The sequence below is a fragment of the Xiphophorus maculatus genome, chromosome 16 (assembly GCF_002775205.1).
Source record: "Xiphophorus maculatus strain JP 163 A chromosome 16, X_maculatus-5.0-male, whole genome shotgun sequence".
In the NCBI taxonomy this organism is placed as follows: Eukaryota; Metazoa; Chordata; class Actinopteri; order Cyprinodontiformes; family Poeciliidae; genus Xiphophorus; species Xiphophorus maculatus.
This window is the reverse complement of record NC_036458.1, coordinates 19,628,911-19,647,048: the sequence shown is the minus strand read 5'-3', so window position 1 is coordinate 19,647,048 and position 18,138 is coordinate 19,628,911. Positions and strand designations below refer to the sequence as shown.

Sequence of the window (18,138 nt, the reverse complement as noted above, 5' to 3'; positions counted from 1 at the left end):
TGACCTTGGATTACTTTCAACTGGATGCCTCATTTTTCACTTTTCATGTCCCTTTTCTGTTTTATACAGTTCAGTTTCCTTCTAGCACAGACCCTTTAATATAACTTTTTCTCTGGTTATGAAACTAGAAAAATCTGTCTATTGTTGGGCGAAACCATGAGTGTTGGAAAAGGTTTTCGTGTTATCGTCCATGTTTTGTCAGTGTATGTAAATCTATGAGCACAACTTCAGTTCTCTAGAGCTACATGTCAAATGTACAAAAAGTAATAATAAGCTACAGTAGCAGTCATGACTTGAATATTCCTTGCTCACTACAGGACAAAGCTCTGTTGGTGCTTGTCTCAGCTGTGTTCAATTCAGTCAAATAAAAGCATTTCCTTTGAATTTTTTATGTAAGGTTTAGCCATTACAGGCTTGCAGTGTTACTTTTGTTTTTCTGGTATTTTAATGATCATTTATATTCAAAAGGAGGGGGATATAACAAAACAGTGTGTCCGACTCCGAGGGCATATTTCACCCACCGAGGCTGATTAACCGCATCAATAATGGTTCCAAAGTTGTGTTATTTAGTATTTATTTTTTACTACAGATTCCAAATGAAAGCGTAATATTGGGATATGAGCATCTTTGACGTTGACCTGGTGTGGAAGAGGAAAGCTGGTGTGTGAAGAAAAACGACACCAACTAGATATAGTTGGTGTTATTGGTCTTATTTTATCTTATGTGACCAATATCCTGAGAGTAATGTTTGTCAAGTGAGTTAGTGGCCTACCTCGACGATTCCCGGGGAATCCCGACGGTGAGTGATCACTGCCTCCTAGTGGTCAAATAAGTGAACTACAGACCGTCTTCAGTTTTCACAAAAACTGTTTTAAATATTGTATTGTATTTAATAGACTTTTGCTTAATTATTATAGCATTTCCCACCATCGGTAAGTATTTAATGCATACAATAACTTACTCAAATTGTGCGTCAGTGTGGAGATCTGCTCCCCCCTGCTGCGTCTGCGCTCTGACGCTAGATGAAAATGTAACCTTTTTATTTATTTATTTTTAACATCCAATAGGACGTCAGAGTCACAGCAAGAAAACAGGCAACCTGACGTTTTTTCCTTCACTATCCGCTCAGGGATAATAATCACAGTCAAGGTTTTGCATCGCATTTTCCTGACAGGATGTCATCTGAAAATGCTGCGTCACAAGAAGGTAAGTGTCCTCCTGCATACCGCAGGACCTCGCTCTGCCCTACTGGCAGTGTGGTTCAGGCAGGCATCTTACATTTGGCTCTATTCACGGAACTTAAAATTAATACAGATTTTAAATCCTTAACCACCTGCTTAAGTAATGTGGTATAAATATTAAAATATATTTTTCAGTAATGCTTCATGAAATTTAGTAAACATGCTCTCCAGGTGAGCTCTGTGTTCTCTAGACTTCACACCCTCCCCATTTCAGCCTATTAAACGTTGCTACTGACTAAATGTTTTGTTGTTTTTAAATAAAAATTTAGTCGTTAATTTGCTCAATGTAACAGAAATATAAAAACAAGCCCCCCTGGCTCACACTGGCACAGGTTACTTCTGAGCCTCAGGATATTGAACCATTTCTGCACAATTTCAACAATCCCAACTTCAACATCAGCCTTTCCTGTTTTGAGATACTTTCCTAATCATTATGCATCATGCCATATTGGACTAAGATGTTAACTTCAGGACTCTACTTGCAAGTCTTTCAGTCGGTTTGATTGATAGTTGGGTTTTTTTTACACCTATTTCCAACAAATGTAACCTCAATGCACTTTACCAAACACTATTAACATTATATCTAGCTTAAACACAGAAATAAATTGTCAGTTGAGTTTATTATACTCATAACTTAAATATGTTCTAAAGGACCTGACTGCATAAATAGTTGATTGCATTGAGCCGTTAACTTTGCAGCAATCCGTCAAACTGAGCATGTATATGGTAACAGTAGAAAGGACAGCTCCCCTTTAGCAGGAACAAACCTCCCGCCAAACCTGGATCACCGTTTACAGCCACCTGCCGTTACCCAGTCGGGATTTGAGAGAGCTGAGCTGACCCCTCCCCAAAACCCTTTTGAGCCGAGGCCCAAAAAAACTACCCAGAAGAAGCACTTTTACAGGAGTACTTGCTACACAAGCCTTACAAATTACAAAGACACCAACTGTAACTTACATATGTAATCTTTTTAAACTTTTGCCTTTATTTAAAATATCAGTAGAAAGACCAGGGCCGGCCCAAGCCTCCTTAAGTAAAATTTGGTTTTGGGGCCCTCTTGTTCTGCTAACAATGTGGACCGGCTGCAATTAAAAAGTCAGATTATTAAATCATTCAAAAACCTGCTAAACTTACAAACTCTGGTTGTGACATGAAATTATACTGGACGTATGTCAGGCTTTTTGAAGATCGGTAACCAGGGATCGGCCAGAAAACTGCAGTCGGTGCAGCCCAGCCTAAGATGGAACACATATTCATGACATTCTTTGATTAAATTAATGTTTCTTAGGTGTAATTACAATAGTTAAAAATGTAACTTATACCAGGAGTCTTTCTCACCGGAGAATGTGGACCGGTACTGGGCTGAGTCTGTGTCTTCAAACAATTTTAACTGGAGAAGTTTCACATAACTTAGAAGCTGATGTAAAAATTAATGTTTGTTTTATATATATAAACTAGAAAATTCCTGAAGAAATTTAACTGGGGCCTGCCAAAGTGTGCCTGTCGGTTTGGACCCAGTGTTCGGATGCTAAAAATTAGCATCAATGCTAAGATTAGCTACTGCGCAAGACAGTGACCTGACCTGAGAGAAAAAGATAATGCAAGGTAATATTATTGCATCACCTATGGCGGTGCACTAGTGGAGGGCAGTGAAGTGCTAATGTTTGTGCTAATGTTAATGTACTGCCTTGCTATGAAAGGCAGCGCACTAACCTAAGAGAGAAAGATAATACAGGCTAAAATTATTGCACCGCCTACGGCCGTGCACTAACCAGAGGGGAGTATTAAGGCTTTTATTTTGAAATTTTAAGTATACTTCATTTTAAATGTCCAAACTAATCCCATGAGTAACAGTGATTGGGTTAAATCGTTTCTATAATGCCCAAAAGAGCAATTACCTGATGTAAAAATTGTCAATGCTTTTATTTTGAAATGTTTAATAAGCTTCATTTTAAATGGCCACACTAATCCCATGTGTAACAATGGTTGGGTAAAATCAGCTATAAAATGCCCAAAACACAAGTAGTTCTAAAGGCCGGCTCAGTCCTCCTCTGTAGTAACTGACAGTTCCGCCATGTTGTAGTCCTAACCTTGAGTCATTGTAGTTCTAAAGAGCAGCTCAGCTGTCGCGTGATGAAGCAGACAGGAAGAGACAGAATTCCAGTAGTTTGAAGTAGTTTGTTTTTCTGAAAGATCTGAGAGGAATATTCAGGCTTTTATTTTGAAATGTTCAGTAAGCTTCATTTTAAATGTCCAAACTAATCCCATGAGTAACAGCGATTGGGTGAAATCAGTTATATAATGCCCGAAAGAGCAATTACCTGATGTAAAAACTGTCAAGGCTTTTATTTTGACATTTTTATTAAGATTAATTTAAAATGGCCACACTAATCCCATGTGTAACAATGGTTGGGTAAAATCAGCTATAAAATGCCCAAAACACAAGTAGTTCTAAAGGCAGACTCAGTCCTCCTCTGTAGTAACTGACAGTTCTGCCATGTTGTAGTTCTAACCTGCATGTTCTGCCATAGTTAGAACTACAGTGATGCGTTTTTGTAGTCCTAATCAGCTGCACTGCTCTGTCCTGTTCTTTGTTCTGTTGCTATGGTAATGAAGCCTGTCTGTCAGACACTCAGGGCTGACAGAATTCCATTTCTTTGAGCCAGCCAGTTTGACAGAAAAAAGCAGTCCTAACAACTCCTTCCCGTTCGGGAACCGTGATACGTACTTGAAAACCGTTTGAAGCATCTGAGAGGGCTATTTGTCGTCTCCAATAGTACCACGATTCATATTCTCTACCTCACTCACAGTAATAACAGCGATGAGAGAAAGATGGTGTGTGCTGAGCTCAGAAATTTTTCAGAAATGCATGGAAGTCAATCTGTGACTATCCTCAGAGGGATATTGAGGCTTTTATCTTGAAATTTTCAGTAAGCTTCATATAGAATTGTTGTTTGGGTTAAATGAGTTATTTACTGGCAAAACAGCCAGTAGTTCTACATAAATGGCAGCTCAGCCCTCTGTTTTAATTCAGTGTTAGTTAGAACTAGAGATATGGCTTTTTGTAGTCCTATCTATTAGCATTAGGTCAAAGGCTAAAGCTAATAGATAGGCACTATCTGCGCAAGCCAGTGCCTTAACCTGAAATAACAAGATAATGCAGGCTAATATTAGGCCCCAATAAAGAGAAGTTTTATTAGGTGTGGAACAATAGGTGCCTGCCATGCAAGACATTCTTGTTTTAACCTTCTTGTTTTCAAGAAGGTTAGGGATACAAATTTTCTAACCTTGAAATGTTGAAGATTTTAGAAATTTGGAATGAAGATGATGTCATGGAAAAGAGAACTTCCAACTACAAACACTTGTTTGGATTCTTGTTGGAAAGAAAGAAAATGGTTAAAATACTAGTGGAAACCATTTCTTTTTTTAAAAAATAGTACTTAACAGTTGATTTCTTTTTACATAAAATCATGGTAAGTCTGGCTATTTTTAGACCAGGGGTCACCAACCTTTTTGAGACTGGGAGCTACTTCACAGGTTCAGAGTAACACGAAGGGCTACTTGTTTGATACAGACATAAATTTTCTTTACAACAAAAATTCATTTAAGTAAATATGATTACATGCTGCCTGATCATATTAATGTTAGGGACTATGCACAATAGTTATCAGTAAGGACAGCTATGGTTAATTGCTATATTGTGGTCAGACGTTCTTAGTTCAGAGTTTTAAGTTGGTGAGGTGGGGAACGCCGAAGCCTAAATCTTATAGGTCAGTTTTCTTTTTCTGTGAGTTAAAAATGATGACTGGAGTTTGAACCACTCATCATTTGAACCTCAGGTTCTGCCTGAGCTTTTTACAGTGCGCGGTTCTGGCGGGTTGTCGGTTTATTAGCTTTTTTGTGATTTTGCGAACTGAACAGCTGACGGGTCACCTGCGGGCTGACACAAGCAGATGTCGAAAAAAAATGTCTGACAGATTGGAAGGTACAAAACTATCACTGCACCTGACCTGCAGGAGCACAACCACCTCTCCAACGCGCAAACATCGGCACAAAACTAAACCACTAAAGCAGCGCACCCTTTTATTTCTTTTTTCTTTTTTTTTACACAAACGATGCTAAATAATAAAGACATTGAAGCGAAGCAGTGAGATCCACGGAAAGAGGAGGATTGGCGAAATCTTATAACTACGGGAGGTTCAAACTCCACTCATCATTTTTAGCTCACAGGAAAAGCAAACTGACCAATAGGATTTAGGCTTTGGGTGCCCTTTGACCCCCACAGACTCACACTGATGCGCGCTACATACAAGATGTTTTGGCACAAAAGAACTTTTTCTTCTCCATAATTTTATTAGTAAACAGGGTTGGATAATAGAAATACAATAACTTTTCTTTTTTTAATTTAAAGGAAAATCTCTCAGTGCGTCCAGCTGTACAGCTGCTGCTGCAACAATCCAAACTCTCAGTCACTTGTGGGCAATTTAGAATCACACAGAAAAGCTCCAAAAGGGAATCAAACTCAAAACTCTGAACTAAGAACTTCTGATCACATAATAGCAATTAACCATAGCTGCCATGGTAAATTATTACTGATAACTACTGTCAGTAGTCCCTAACATTAACATGATCAGGCAGCATGTAATCATATATATATATATATATATATATATATATATATATATATATATATATATATATATATATATATATATATAGCCAAGACAATTTATGTCTGTATCAGACAAGTAGCCCTTCGTGTTACTCTGGACCCGTGAAGTAGCTCCCAGTTTCTAAAAGGTTGGTGACCCCTGATCTAAGGAATCTGGGTGAATGAGAAAGACAACGGTATACTTTAAACTTCTACTTTAATAATTCTGTCTTTTCCACTTTTCCTTCTCTAATGTCTCCTCCCACTTAGTTAATTAAGAAAACAGAGAAATAAATATATGGTAAACTGCTCTAATATTCCCTAAGTAAACATGCTCTGATCTGCATCCAGAAGAGCTTAGAAAGTTCTCAATTAACTATTGTTGTATTGTCTTTTCTGCAAAGAAAATATCATAAAGCAGTGGTGTCCAAAGTCGGTCCTGGAGGGCCGGCATCCTGCACGTTTTAGTTCTCTCCCTGGTGGTACCAACAAACTTTAGGTCTTCTAACGAGCCATCATTTGAGGCAGGTGCGTTAAACCAGGGAGAGAACTAAAACATGCAGGCTGCCGGCCCTCCAGGACCGACTTTGGACACCCCTGTCATAAAGCATAACTTATTTTAAATACTTCATGTGAATAGCTGCACATTTAATATGCATGTCTTAAAAGTCTTAACTGTGACATTTGTAAAGCATTTCTTGAGGAAACAATGATAGTTCCCCTCTCTGCTGTCGCTATCCCCAAACATCCTGGTACCAGCAACCCCCCAAGCTCCCCTCTCTGCTGTCGCTATCCCCAAACATCCTGGTACCAGCAACCCCCCAAGCTCCCCTCTCTGCTGTCGCTATCCCCAAACATCCTGGTACCAGCAACCCCCCAAGCTCCCCTCTCTGCTGTCGCTATCCCCAAACATCCTGGTACCAGCAACCCCCCAAGCTCCCCTCTCTGCTGTCGCTATCCCCAAACATCCTGGTACCAGCAACCCCCCAAGCTCCCCTCTCTGCTGGCGCTATCCTCAAACATCCTGGTACCAGCTACCCCCCAAGTTCTCCTCTCTGCTGTCGCTAACCCCACAGCGTTATGGTACCAGCTGTCGTTACGCAATAGTCAGCCCCGCCCTCAACCTCACAACATCCAAGGAGTGACTACTGACCAGCTCTCCGTCCAACGGGTCCAAAAAATCTCTAAGCCTTGGAGTATTACCCTGAAGCAAGTCTAGTAGAGATGATCTATCTACGCTGGTGTCGAAGGAGACTCAACTAGCCTTTAACTACCTACAGTCCAAGAGTTATGGCCTTTTCCAGTTAAGAAGCAATCAGCTGAGTAGCCCTCACACCTGCACAACCTCAATAACCACTCCTATTAACGGTAGCGCCCCCTCTAAGTACAACGTGCGCTTGTTACAGACTAGTCAAAATCCTCTTTGAAATAGAAGCAAAGCAGACCTGGCTGTTGTCCTTCGAACACTTCAGATCTTCATCACTCAGTCACCTTTGTCTTTTCTCCAAGTCTGTTGCTGCAACTTTGAGATCCTAGGGTTGAGGCAGAGTAAGGCAGCCAAATCAGGAACCAGGGCTGAGGGTCAAGGGGTCTTGTCCCTTCTGGCGGTGCGAAGTCTCAACTTCCCCATGGCTCCAGGGTGCCAGACCTCTCTTCTTGGTCCCCTTGGCCTTATATACCCTTTCAACCCATGCCTCTATAAGGCGTAAATGACCTCTTGAGCATGCAACTACCTCATCGGAAAGTCCCAGCCATTCCCACATATACCCTGCTTCCCTCCCTTACTTTCCTCGTGACCATCTTAGTTTCAGATCCTTAATTGGGACACAGCTCTGGGGCAAGTCCAGACATGTTCGGACTTGCCTTTTTCCCTTGCCTCTGTATCTAACACATTGTTTGATTATTACTTCAATTACAGTTTTATATATGGTGTATGATCATCATAAGTAAATTCAAAATATCTTGTCCCATAATCATCAAAAAATCAAAATGCAAGATTCACTTGCTCAGGCCTTTATGATCTGTTGTCTGCATTAGTCTGGAATGATCCCACCTCCTCATACCAGTTTTCACAACACAGTGACCCCCCAATAATTACGTCCAGTTACCTGAAATTTTTTTCAGTTATTAAAAAATCCAGGGTGGCACCCAGTACCTCAGCGTTCCCGAATTATACATGTCAACAAAAATACGCCCAACTCTCCGGAATATATTCGGTCTTGGTGTTTCTTCCTCCTGTGTTTGATCAATTTGTGGCTCAATCTTGGTTTTTTCCACCCTGGATTCCATTCTGTCTATCTTGATTTTTAAAGTCACGATCTGCTTATTTAATTCCTCGTTCTCCCTAGTAAGGCACAGCAGTTTTTCTGACTTTTCTTTTAAAGATTTTTCCGCGTCATTTTTTGCCATGGCCCGCTTCCGTTCTAGTTTAATTGTTAATTGTTGCATGTTGCAATAATCATTTTGCATTCTTTCAATTGTTGTTCTTGCTTCCTCCAATTCCAAATTAACTTTAATCATTTGTTTTTTATAATACCCATTCGAACTTATGAGTTTGCAATTCTCTACATGCCAATTTGTTGAGTCATCGGTCCTGTTCAGTCTCTCTAGTTTCCTCTTCAGACTCTCCACTGTTTTCTGAAGCTGCTCATTTTCACTGTTCAGCTTCATCTGGTTCTTCTGGAGAATCTCTAACTTTTGTAACGTGAAATCTTTCTCCGCCATCGTTTCTTTCTCGTTCGAACCTTAAACTGCAAATGAATTTCTCTGTGGAATCTGGGAATACAAAGACAGTCACCAGTGATGTCACAAACAGGATGTGTGACATCACAGTTCAACATCATAGCCACAAGAAGTCTGTTGGGTGTGGGGGGGGAAGGGGGGGATGTTTTTTTTTAAAAAAAAACTTTATTAACACTGTATAACGACAGAGAGAAACATTTGTTCTGCCTCGAGAAAAAACAAATACAGATAAACATGTTCAAGAAAAAGAAAAAGCTAAGTTTGTTGCAATAATCATTGCAACAAACATTGCAACAAGCTAAGGGGCTTCGGTTCCCAACTGTACATTCAAAGCAATACAGATTTCAATTGTTTTAATATCTATTTTTTGTCTTTGATGGTCGGGATATAAAACTTAACTTCATGGTAAAATGCAGCAAGGCATGGCTTCCTCTACCTGGAACAATGAATATGATATTTAGCTAGTGACAATAAAGGATTTATCAGAAACTCTGAATTGTTGAGCTTCTAGTGAGGCCAAGTAAGAATCTTCCCATAACAGCATAAATTGTGCTTCTATGTTGTTGTGGATAAAGTCACATGTATTGCTAACTAAGGCTAGGCGCCTGACTACAAATATGGTAATAGGCAGTCAGAAAGGTTCGGCTGAGGAGCCGAGTGTGAATAAAACACCAAGAGACAGGTAGTAAGTTTAAGTTATTGTATTCAAGCTTACAGTTTTGCATAAATTTATGGACCAGTTCGGCAAACATCAAAGAAGCTCATAAACCGACGACCCACCAGAACCGCACACGGTAAAAAGCTCTGCCAGGATCCAAACAACTGCTCTCTTAGAACCTCGGGAGGTTCAAACTCCTGTCATTCATTTTTATGTCGTGTCTCCCAGTCCTCCCTCATCGGCCCCTGGTGGTCCCAGTGCTCCCTTGTCCCTTCGCAAGTCAGTCACTGCTCTCCTTATGCATTGCTATGGGCAGGCCCCAATTATCTTGAGACATTTTATTTAAATTGAATGGAAACAAAAATCAAAGAAGGCAAAACATATATATGTATCACCACATGCTTTTTGAGGAATTAGGAAGCTACAGCAGAAAAAAGCTTCTGATCCCAGCAAACAAAGAGGGCTGAGACTTCAGAGAGGACCAGCAGCAAGTTCTATACCCATACCAACTTATACCAAGTTGTATTACCTATGCTGAAACGTTTTCTAAAAAAAACACAGAGATGCAGACTATTCAGGCAAAAACTTCTTCTGTTTGACAGTTTTTTCCCCATAGTGTTTCACAGTTGTTGCTTTAAGTTTTATCGTGACTCTGCTTCCTGTCTTTTACATAATAAAGAGATAAATACATGAATAAGTAAATTAATAAAATTTGCATCATTCACTAAGAGAGCAATAATGTTAACGTACAATGTTTTTTGTGAGCCATATGAGCCAAGAGCTGCCTGCTTTTTCCTGTCTTTTACTCATGTTGGTTTATCTGACGCCCCATTAAAGGTAGATTCAAATGTGAAGTTAAAAGTTTTCTGAAACATCAACTTCCGTCAAATCTATATGTAGGCTATTTCTCATTTGCAATACATCCTGTTACATACTTTGCACGTGCCTTAGAATGAATGATGTACAATTGACAGTGTGATACCATCATTTTTTTTTTTCTTATGACATACTTAATCGTTGCTTGACCAATTAAATTTGAGCCAGCTGGCATTACAAACTAACTTAATTGTAATACAACTGGGATTGAATTGGAATGTATATAACCTGTCTTTACAGCCAGATTGATTTGAAAAAATTGGTTCTATATGAAATAGAAATGTTTGTTTTGATATGTCTTGTTGTAAACCAGCTCTGTATAAATAAACTCAGTAATTTGACTACGAAACGTTGCCATTTTAGGAAAGCAGACTGATGCAAATATGGTTTATCCAAAACTTGAGGTCATCCATCATCGACGGCCTGCTTGTGTGCATCCATGTAGGCAAAATCACACTCGCAGCTCTTTAACCAACTGTGTCATGTACATGTGTGATTTAGAGACAGATTTTAAACAGAGGCACTCAGGATCATTAAACTCAGTGGATGCTGCGTTTTGCCTTTAGCACATCCCATGACAACACAATTCTGTCAACTCCTGTGCATAACCTTTTTTGTTGCTGTAGTAATTGCCGATTAAGAGTCTGTTAGAAAAACAAGAATAAGTCAAGTGTGGAGGTTGAAACTGAGAGACACCGTAAGAGGATGGCAAAGGAAAGAAAAGAAAATGAGTAAGCTCCGAAATAAAACAATCTTGTATCTGAAAAGTAAGACAGAGAAAACTGGGCAAATAAGACAATAAAACTACAGATAGTCAGAATCAACTATTGCTGATGACAGGCTATTGTAATCAATCTATTAGAGAAAAAGCAATCATATAAGCATTCATGGCTAGATTTAATAGAATTTGTTAAAGAGCTCCAACAAGAACACGAGCATTCGCCTGCTTTCACATCAATATTTAAATATCAAAGTACATCAAGTCTATCATCAAGTGTCAAAGAGTTTTAAAGAAAGCGTAAACTTCCAAACAGTCACATCGTGGCTCAAACAAAAACAGCCAAAGCGGTTCGCTTCAGCCTTCCTGTGATTTTTGATCTCAGAGGGGTTCAACTCCTGAAGAGCCTGACGTCCTGTCACCATGGCCACCCTGAGTGTTATGCATGAAGCCCACTTTAATTTGAATCTCCATGCACAGAAAACTTTCTGCTGCCTTTGTTGGTTTTCAGGAAGAGGCACAATCCCTTGGTGAAACTAAAAACAAACATTTATTCATCCATTATAATTATAAGGCTATTAAGTCGTTGTAATGTCAATTGATTATTGAAAGAAATTCACAATAGAGGGACCAGTCTCTCTATAAGAAAAATTTAAAACTGAACACATAAACACCCATTAATGATAAGAAGCAACAGGAGGAATGACTGCTTAGAAAGACACAGACCGATCGGATGCGTATCCGATTCAAAGGTGATCTAACGTCCTGGTGGGATTCATCCAACCTGAATGTCATTGATACTCGACAAACGTCACTATTCTGCGTCCCGATACGTGTAAGCAGGAAGAAAAGCAACAACCATGGCGTACTGTAAGCCCAGATCTGAAATTTTAGTCAAATACATGGGAGACAGCCTCAGAGAGCCTCAGAAAATCCTGTCGCATGACTATGCTCTGAAGCACCGTGACAGAAAACCGTACGGTCTAGATAAATTTCGAAAACATTTTACCGGAGCAGGCATGCATATCAATGTCAGGACCGATTTTGATACCAATCGTGCGATATTTGTGGGCGTGATGGCGATTTCAAAATTATTTTGGGGTCAAAAATTTTCTTCATTTCTCACTCTAGCAGAGGGGCAATCAGTCTGAGGCACACTCTAATTTTAGGAAAAATGAGAAACTTTGGGTCGCTTAGAGACAAATTGTGGACAAACCGTAACTGGTATCGACGAGCCGTCTTCACTTTCGAAGAGATCACAGACGTATCTACAAAATGAAATTTGAATGGCATTTCTACGTGAATTCGTGACGACACAGAAAATCCTCAAAAATAGGATATTTTTAGGATTTTTCCCATTGACTTATAATGGGGTTTTTTCGTAGTTTTTTGCGAATTATGTCGCCACGTTAACCCCGAATCCCACCAAAAGTAATAGCTCCAATGGCGTGAATTTTCGGCACGTTTTGATACCTCATTTGTAGGTGTGCACGCAGCGGCATGAGCCGCATTAACGGTTACGGAAGAAAAATAAAGATTAAAGAGACCCTTGTTGGGTGTAGAGTAATAGGTTCCTGCCATTGCTTTGCATGGCAGGCCCCAATGATCGTGCACAGCAGCAAACTAACATGTATTGCCAACTACAGAAAGAGTAGCTCATTTGATTTATTAATGCAGCAGCCATGTAGCCTGATGTAAAAAACATTTTGCTAGACAATGTCAGACATTGAAAAGTTTGAATTATTATCAAACTTTATCAAACACGCCGTTTTGAAGCCAAAAACCCCTCAGAAATATACTAAACCAACCACGAGAATCAACTCATTTAAAGTTAAAACTCGGTTTCACACCAATACAAACATTGTAGCATAAATGTTCGGCTGCTGAACCGGACCGTTCCAGGTCGCTATCAAGTTTCTATTAGCAGCTCCACAAATCTTTCTCATAAACATTACGTTACCAAGAAAAAAAACCCATATCTTTATCTTGTCTTTATTCTATCCTCGCTCCCTGAAGGATAAGTTCCTCTTTTTTGCGACATTGTTTTGCTTGCTTATCTTCCAACAGAGCTCTGGAGGTTTGGATGCGCGCTGCACAGCAGCTCTTATTACCGTGCAGTGCAGAACCTACCGCTACTGCATACAACACTTGTATAATGGCTTTTTAATAGCTATGCAGGATAGGGGACACTATGCAAGAAAGCATCAACAAAGTTTGTGTGTTTCTTTCTTTTTCAGCCAGTCGGCCATCTCTCGAATCAAAGACGGAGCCTTTGAGGATTGTACTGCTGGGCAGGACTGGGACGGGCAGAAGCTCCTCAGGAAACACCATGCTGGGTAGACCGGCCTTCTGGGTTGAGTTGTCCCCCTCTTCTATCACCGCAAGGTGCAGGAGACAGACCGGGACAGCAGGTGGTCGGAGTGTCTCGGTAATCGACACCCCAGGGTTCTTCCATACAGACCTGTCCCCACAGGAAGTCATGGCCGAGGTGGGTCAGAGCGTTAGCTTGTACTCCCCAGGACCCCACGTGTTTTTGGTGACCCTGCAGCTAGGCAGGTACACCCAGGAGGAGCGAGAGACCTTGGAGTGGATCAAGGCGATGTTTGGGGCCGAGGTATCCAGATTCACCATGGTCCTATTCACCTGGGGCGACCAGCTCCGAGGCAAATCGGTTGAGTCCTTTCTGGACGAGAGTCCGGAACTGTCTGGGTTTGTCAGCAGCTGCCACGGGGGGTATCACGTCTTTGACAACAGCAGGCAAGAAGGGACGTCGGAGTCCCCAGAGCAAGTCTTAAACCTTCTTAAAAAGATTGACGAGATTGTTTCAAACAACCGAGGCAGCTGCTACAGCAACGTGATGTACAAGGAGGCTGAGAGTACAATAAGGGAGGCATGGGAGAGGACACTGGAGGAGAGAGGAGCCAAACGTCCGGCGTCTCTCAAGGAAACTGAAGGAAAGGAGAACGCAGAAGACTTGGAGAGAGCGAGGAAAGAGGCAGAGGAAGCCAGGAAGAGAGCCGAAAGGTTGTTCTGGTGCGAGCTGGTAACTGCACTGGGCAGAGGAGCAGCAGAGGGGGCAGGCATCATGGGAAAGGACAAAAGCAAACCAGTGAAGAAGGTGAAGGTGGTGGAGAAGGCGATGGGTCTGGCGGCGTCGCCGCTCTCCATCAAATCGGCTGCGAAAGTGCTGGAGGGAGCGGTGAAAGAAGGCAGCAAGGTGCTGCAGAAACACAAGAAAACTCTGCTGCACTGACAGACTCGCCGACAACATGTTGGTTTGAGTCTCTGAATCAAGATGGATAACCTTTATTACAAAGACGCGACGCGTTGAAAGGAAAACTCGCAACAGCGTTCTGTTGATCACATCAAACACTTTCATCTTAAGAGCACTTTGAGACTGGGAAGTAGTGCGAATGTTTCTGAAAACAAAACATGACCAGATCTTTGAGTAAAGAGAATTCCTCGCGTAATAAAAAGAAAAAAAATTTGGGTTTCTGATTTCTTTGACTAACACTTTTGAAATTAAAAAAGAAACGAGAAAGTTTAGCTACTGCAGCTTCTTTGGCTTTTCATAACACAATATGATTTTAAGCCCTTTTTTTTACCCCTTCCCCCCCCCCCAACAACAACAACAAAAATTACACAAGACAAGGTAAACAAGAAATAACCGTAACAAACTTGGCAATAGTAAATACAGTAAGTTATTCAGGGAGTGCCTATGAATCTGTGAGAAAATAAAACATTGGGTTTTCACATGTAGGCCTGGACGTTTGGTGATGTTTAGTTTAAAGCTGCGGTCTACCTGAGTGCTCAAAACACCTGCTGGAACAACCTAAAAGTTTGTTTTCATGCATTCGACATTCAAGACTGTTAGTACAAAAACCAGGCTGGTTATTTTGAAAAACTTCAGAGTCAAAAGCAGTTTCTGAAAAGGAAATGTTGGGACAAAAAATACACACTCTGCACGCTGTAATCTGTAGAGAGCCACGGCGTTCACCGGCGATGAGCAGAATGACACATCCGTAGCGCATTGTTGCATACGCACTTATACGATTATGCACGAACACAGACTTAAAGTACCAGTCAAACAAAACAAAAAAAAATCTATTTAATTTTGGTCTACAAATATAAGACCTTTAGTCCCTTTTCCTAAAGTACAGCTACAGGGAAAGGCGAAAGGATTCTGCCGCGACGCTGAACTGTGGCAGGCACTGACGTAAAACCTAAACCGGCATCGGCAGGCTCATCTTCCCTCTTCCTCGGAGAACTGCAAAAAGAGACAACAAACCGTGAGAACGCACCCTTTTTCCCTCGGGAGACAGAAGTAGGCGTGCGATTTCCTCACCCCTCGTGACGTAAAGGTAAAAGAAGTCGCAGTAGAAAATGGTCTGAACGACTCCGGACACGATGGCGATCTGGTCATAGAAGCCCTCGGTGTGGTAGCGCCACACCCAGTTGGCTATGTACAGGGCCCTGTAGAGGCCGAGGAAGAACAGGTAGTGGGTGGTGATGGACTCCGCCTCGCCCGTCTTGGTGATCATGAAGAGCTGGGGCATTATGGCAACGGACTCTAGGAAGATGGAGAAGGTCCACAAGATCTGGAGGAAAGATCGAGGAGAGGGAAACATGTCCGTTTCTACCTTGACCACGTAAAAAAAAACAAAAACGAAAGAGTTTCCAGGACCTACGGACTCGTATTCGTTTACCTCTAGTGGAGTGAAGGCATAGTTCTCCAGGAAGGACAGGCCGATCACCGGAACCAGCAAGAACTCCACTCTGAATGTGTCATTCTCTGAATCGTACGAGTTCCTGAAGCGCATGTAGATCAAATACACCGTAGCATAGGACAGAGCCAGAAACACCACCTGGGAACAGAGTCAAACAATGATTACAGATACGACCTTCAACTCATCACTTGCTGCTTTGCACAAAGCTACCTGCTTTGCATCACTACTGCGGAAAAGAGCTGCTCAACTCATTGAATTGCTAACATATGAGGTAGCTGATAGTTCATTTAAACTCTGTGTGTCAATCCTTTATTCAGACAGTTCCCTAACTGTGGGAAATTGGCCAATACTTGCATAAGAAACCGATCTTCTCTATTGATCTTATCTACCTCCACAAAGGTCTGAAAATCACCCACTGTCCTCTTTCGCTCTGCCGTGAGAGCGAAAGTCCCGTTCACCAGGTCACGTCTGCATATGCATTGGTATTAATAGTCACCCCACTGTCGCCAACTCAGTCGTTACATTTAGCAACCTTTTAAAATAAAATCGGTACCGGCCAAAAATTGGAAATCGGAATCAGCAGGTCAGGCTTTTTAACGATCACTGATCGGCCAGAGAACTGCAATCATAGTAATGACATTTTCTGAAGCACTAAATGTTGGGCTGTTTGATGTTTTAGACGTTGCATCGACATGTTGATGAAGACGTGTGTGTGTGTGGGGGGGGGATGAAACTCTTGTAAAACGTTGTGTGCATCTTCTCCCCACCAAGCCTACATATGGACTTTGCTTCACAGTCCCCTCGAGGCTGCAGTCATCCCCATTTCTTATGCACACCTCAGTCACACTCTTTTTCCATCCACTTAGCTTCACATGCTTGGATTCAACACTCTATAAACAGCCAGCTTCTTTAAGCAAATACGTCTTTAGTCTCATTGTGTTGAGTGTCTGCTGGACGGTACTCTACCCTGTGACGGTGAAGACCGCAACGTTTTACTCTCTGTATTTTTTATTTTTTTTCTATTGGTCTCATGCAGGTTTTTGTGAAACGAACACAAATAAATGCTTGAAATACATCACGTTACTCTAAATTTATGAAAATGAATCTGTAAATGTGCAGAGGGGAAGTTACAAGTGGCTCACCTAACGGAGAACAACACTGTTACTTAATCCCCACACTTAATCTTTGGAAGAAAGGCCATTAAACAGTGTGAGTTCTCCAACATACCTTCATGACTGTGTTGTAGGCTGAAATGTAGACTGTGAATAGGTCAAGGTACCTGGTGGTAAAAACAAGTGCAAACAGCACCTGAGACTTCCCAGAGATGCCTACGAGACAGAGGAAAGCTTGATTATGAGCAGCAGTGGATAATAGCACCTTCAAGCTAATTATTAGCATTAACAGTCGACATAATTGAGTGTAATGATAACCCCAGCGTGATAAAGTAGGCGGAGCACTGTGGTTTGTTGACACTGCCACGTAGCCTTTACACACATGCAAGTAAACGTAACTGCAACCATAACTGTGCAAACGGCAACCATAAAATTAGTATTTTTTTAGTGACTACAAAAGGCTTTATGGTGAGCATGCAAACCATCAGGAAATGAAGCATTTACACTGCAAACACACACACGCCTACAGCGACGCCGTACATTTACACACAGCAGGAAATCAGTGATTTCTGAGGGAGCTCACCAGCACAAGATTTGGACCTCCATATCTTCATCAACAGGATGAGAATAGCCACCAAATGGGACACGTCACCTGCCAGCCGAAAGATGTTCATCCTGTCGCACCTAAAGTCTTCACAGGCCTTCAAACTCCCACAACACTGACTTCTGAGTTGTTGACCCACAAAGGGAAAATGAGCTCGGAGCAGATTAAGAGAGGAAAAAACAAGCTAGCAGCTTCGCAGTTGACGTTAGACGGCTCCGTTGGCCGCTTGTCTGAAATATGCGTATGTCAACAGGTTTAAAAAAAAAAAAAAAAAAAAAAAGTCCGCAATTTCCCCGAACAGACTTCTGGCATGAGAGAGCAACGATGGTTGCAGAGGCGAAGCTGGGAAGAGGAGGTGACGTGGCTGTCAAGCTAGCCCCATTAGAATCTGACAGTTACGTCGTTTTCTGTCTGTGCTTTCAAAATAAAAGTGCTTACTCTTGGTTCAGATTTAACCCATCTAAAATAGCAAAGAAAAAGCCTCATACACGCGTTTCACTCAGAGACAAAAACATAAGCTGTCGTTTTGTGGTCATTTTAAGCTAAATTCTTTGTGTGTTTTTGGGCAATGAAATTGTAAAACTTTTATTTTGAAAGCTCATCATTTTATACGGATTTCCTGTTGTTTTTTTCTTACTGTGTGGAACTTAACAATCTAGAAGAAACGGCAATTTAACCTGTAAATCCTTAATAAAGCAGCAGGTGGCGAGAAGCTGCCGCCAGGAAAATATAAGGATAAAAACATCTCTTATTCAATAAATTACAATATACGTCTCGTTTGTCAGATTAAAAGTACATTTTGAAAATAA

General features: G+C 41.2%; 2 protein-coding genes across 2 annotated transcripts; one reads left to right on the top strand and one right to left on the bottom strand.

Moving 5' to 3' along the window:
• Positions 1–1,041: 1,041 nt before the first annotated feature.
• On the top strand, positions 1,042–14,981 carry LOC102237951 (GTPase IMAP family member 4-like). The gene is made up of 2 exons (XM_023349333.1): positions 1,042–1,206; positions 13,124–14,981. The coding sequence occupies exons 1-2, from the start codon at positions 1,176–1,178 to the stop codon at positions 14,137–14,139; spliced, it is 1,047 nt and encodes a 348-aa protein (XP_023205101.1). The 5' UTR covers positions 1,042–1,175; the 3' UTR covers positions 14,140–14,981.
• On the bottom strand, positions 14,171–17,675 carry kdelr3 (KDEL endoplasmic reticulum protein retention receptor 3). The gene is made up of 5 exons (XM_005803334.3): positions 17,309–17,675; positions 16,841–16,941; positions 15,593–15,751; positions 15,232–15,484; positions 14,171–15,153 (listed from the first exon to the last, which is right to left on the bottom strand). The coding sequence occupies exons 1-5, from the start codon at positions 17,397–17,399 to the stop codon at positions 15,110–15,112; spliced, it is 648 nt and encodes a 215-aa protein (XP_005803391.1). The 5' UTR covers positions 17,400–17,675; the 3' UTR covers positions 14,171–15,109.
• Positions 17,676–18,138: the final 463 nt, after the last annotated feature.

Coding starts and splice junctions, on each gene's coding strand:
- LOC102237951 (XM_023349333.1), top strand. CDS start 1,176: ATGTCATCTGAAAATGCTGCGTCACAAGAAG. Junction 1,207..13,123: donor AAATGCTGCGTCACAAGAAG/GTAAGTGTCCTC, acceptor TTTCTTTTTCAG/CCAGTCGGCCATCTCTCGAA.
- kdelr3 (XM_005803334.3), bottom strand. CDS start 17,399: ATGAACATCTTTCGGCTGGCAGGTGACGTGTCCCATTTGGTGGCTATT. Junction 16,942..17,308: donor GAGGTCCAAATCTTGTGCTG/GTGAGCTCCCTC, acceptor TCTGTCTCGTAG/GCATCTCTGGGAAGTCTCAG. Junction 15,752..16,840: donor CCTACAACACAGTCATGAAG/GTATGTTGGAGA, acceptor CTCTGTTCCCAG/GTGGTGTTTCTGGCTCTGTC.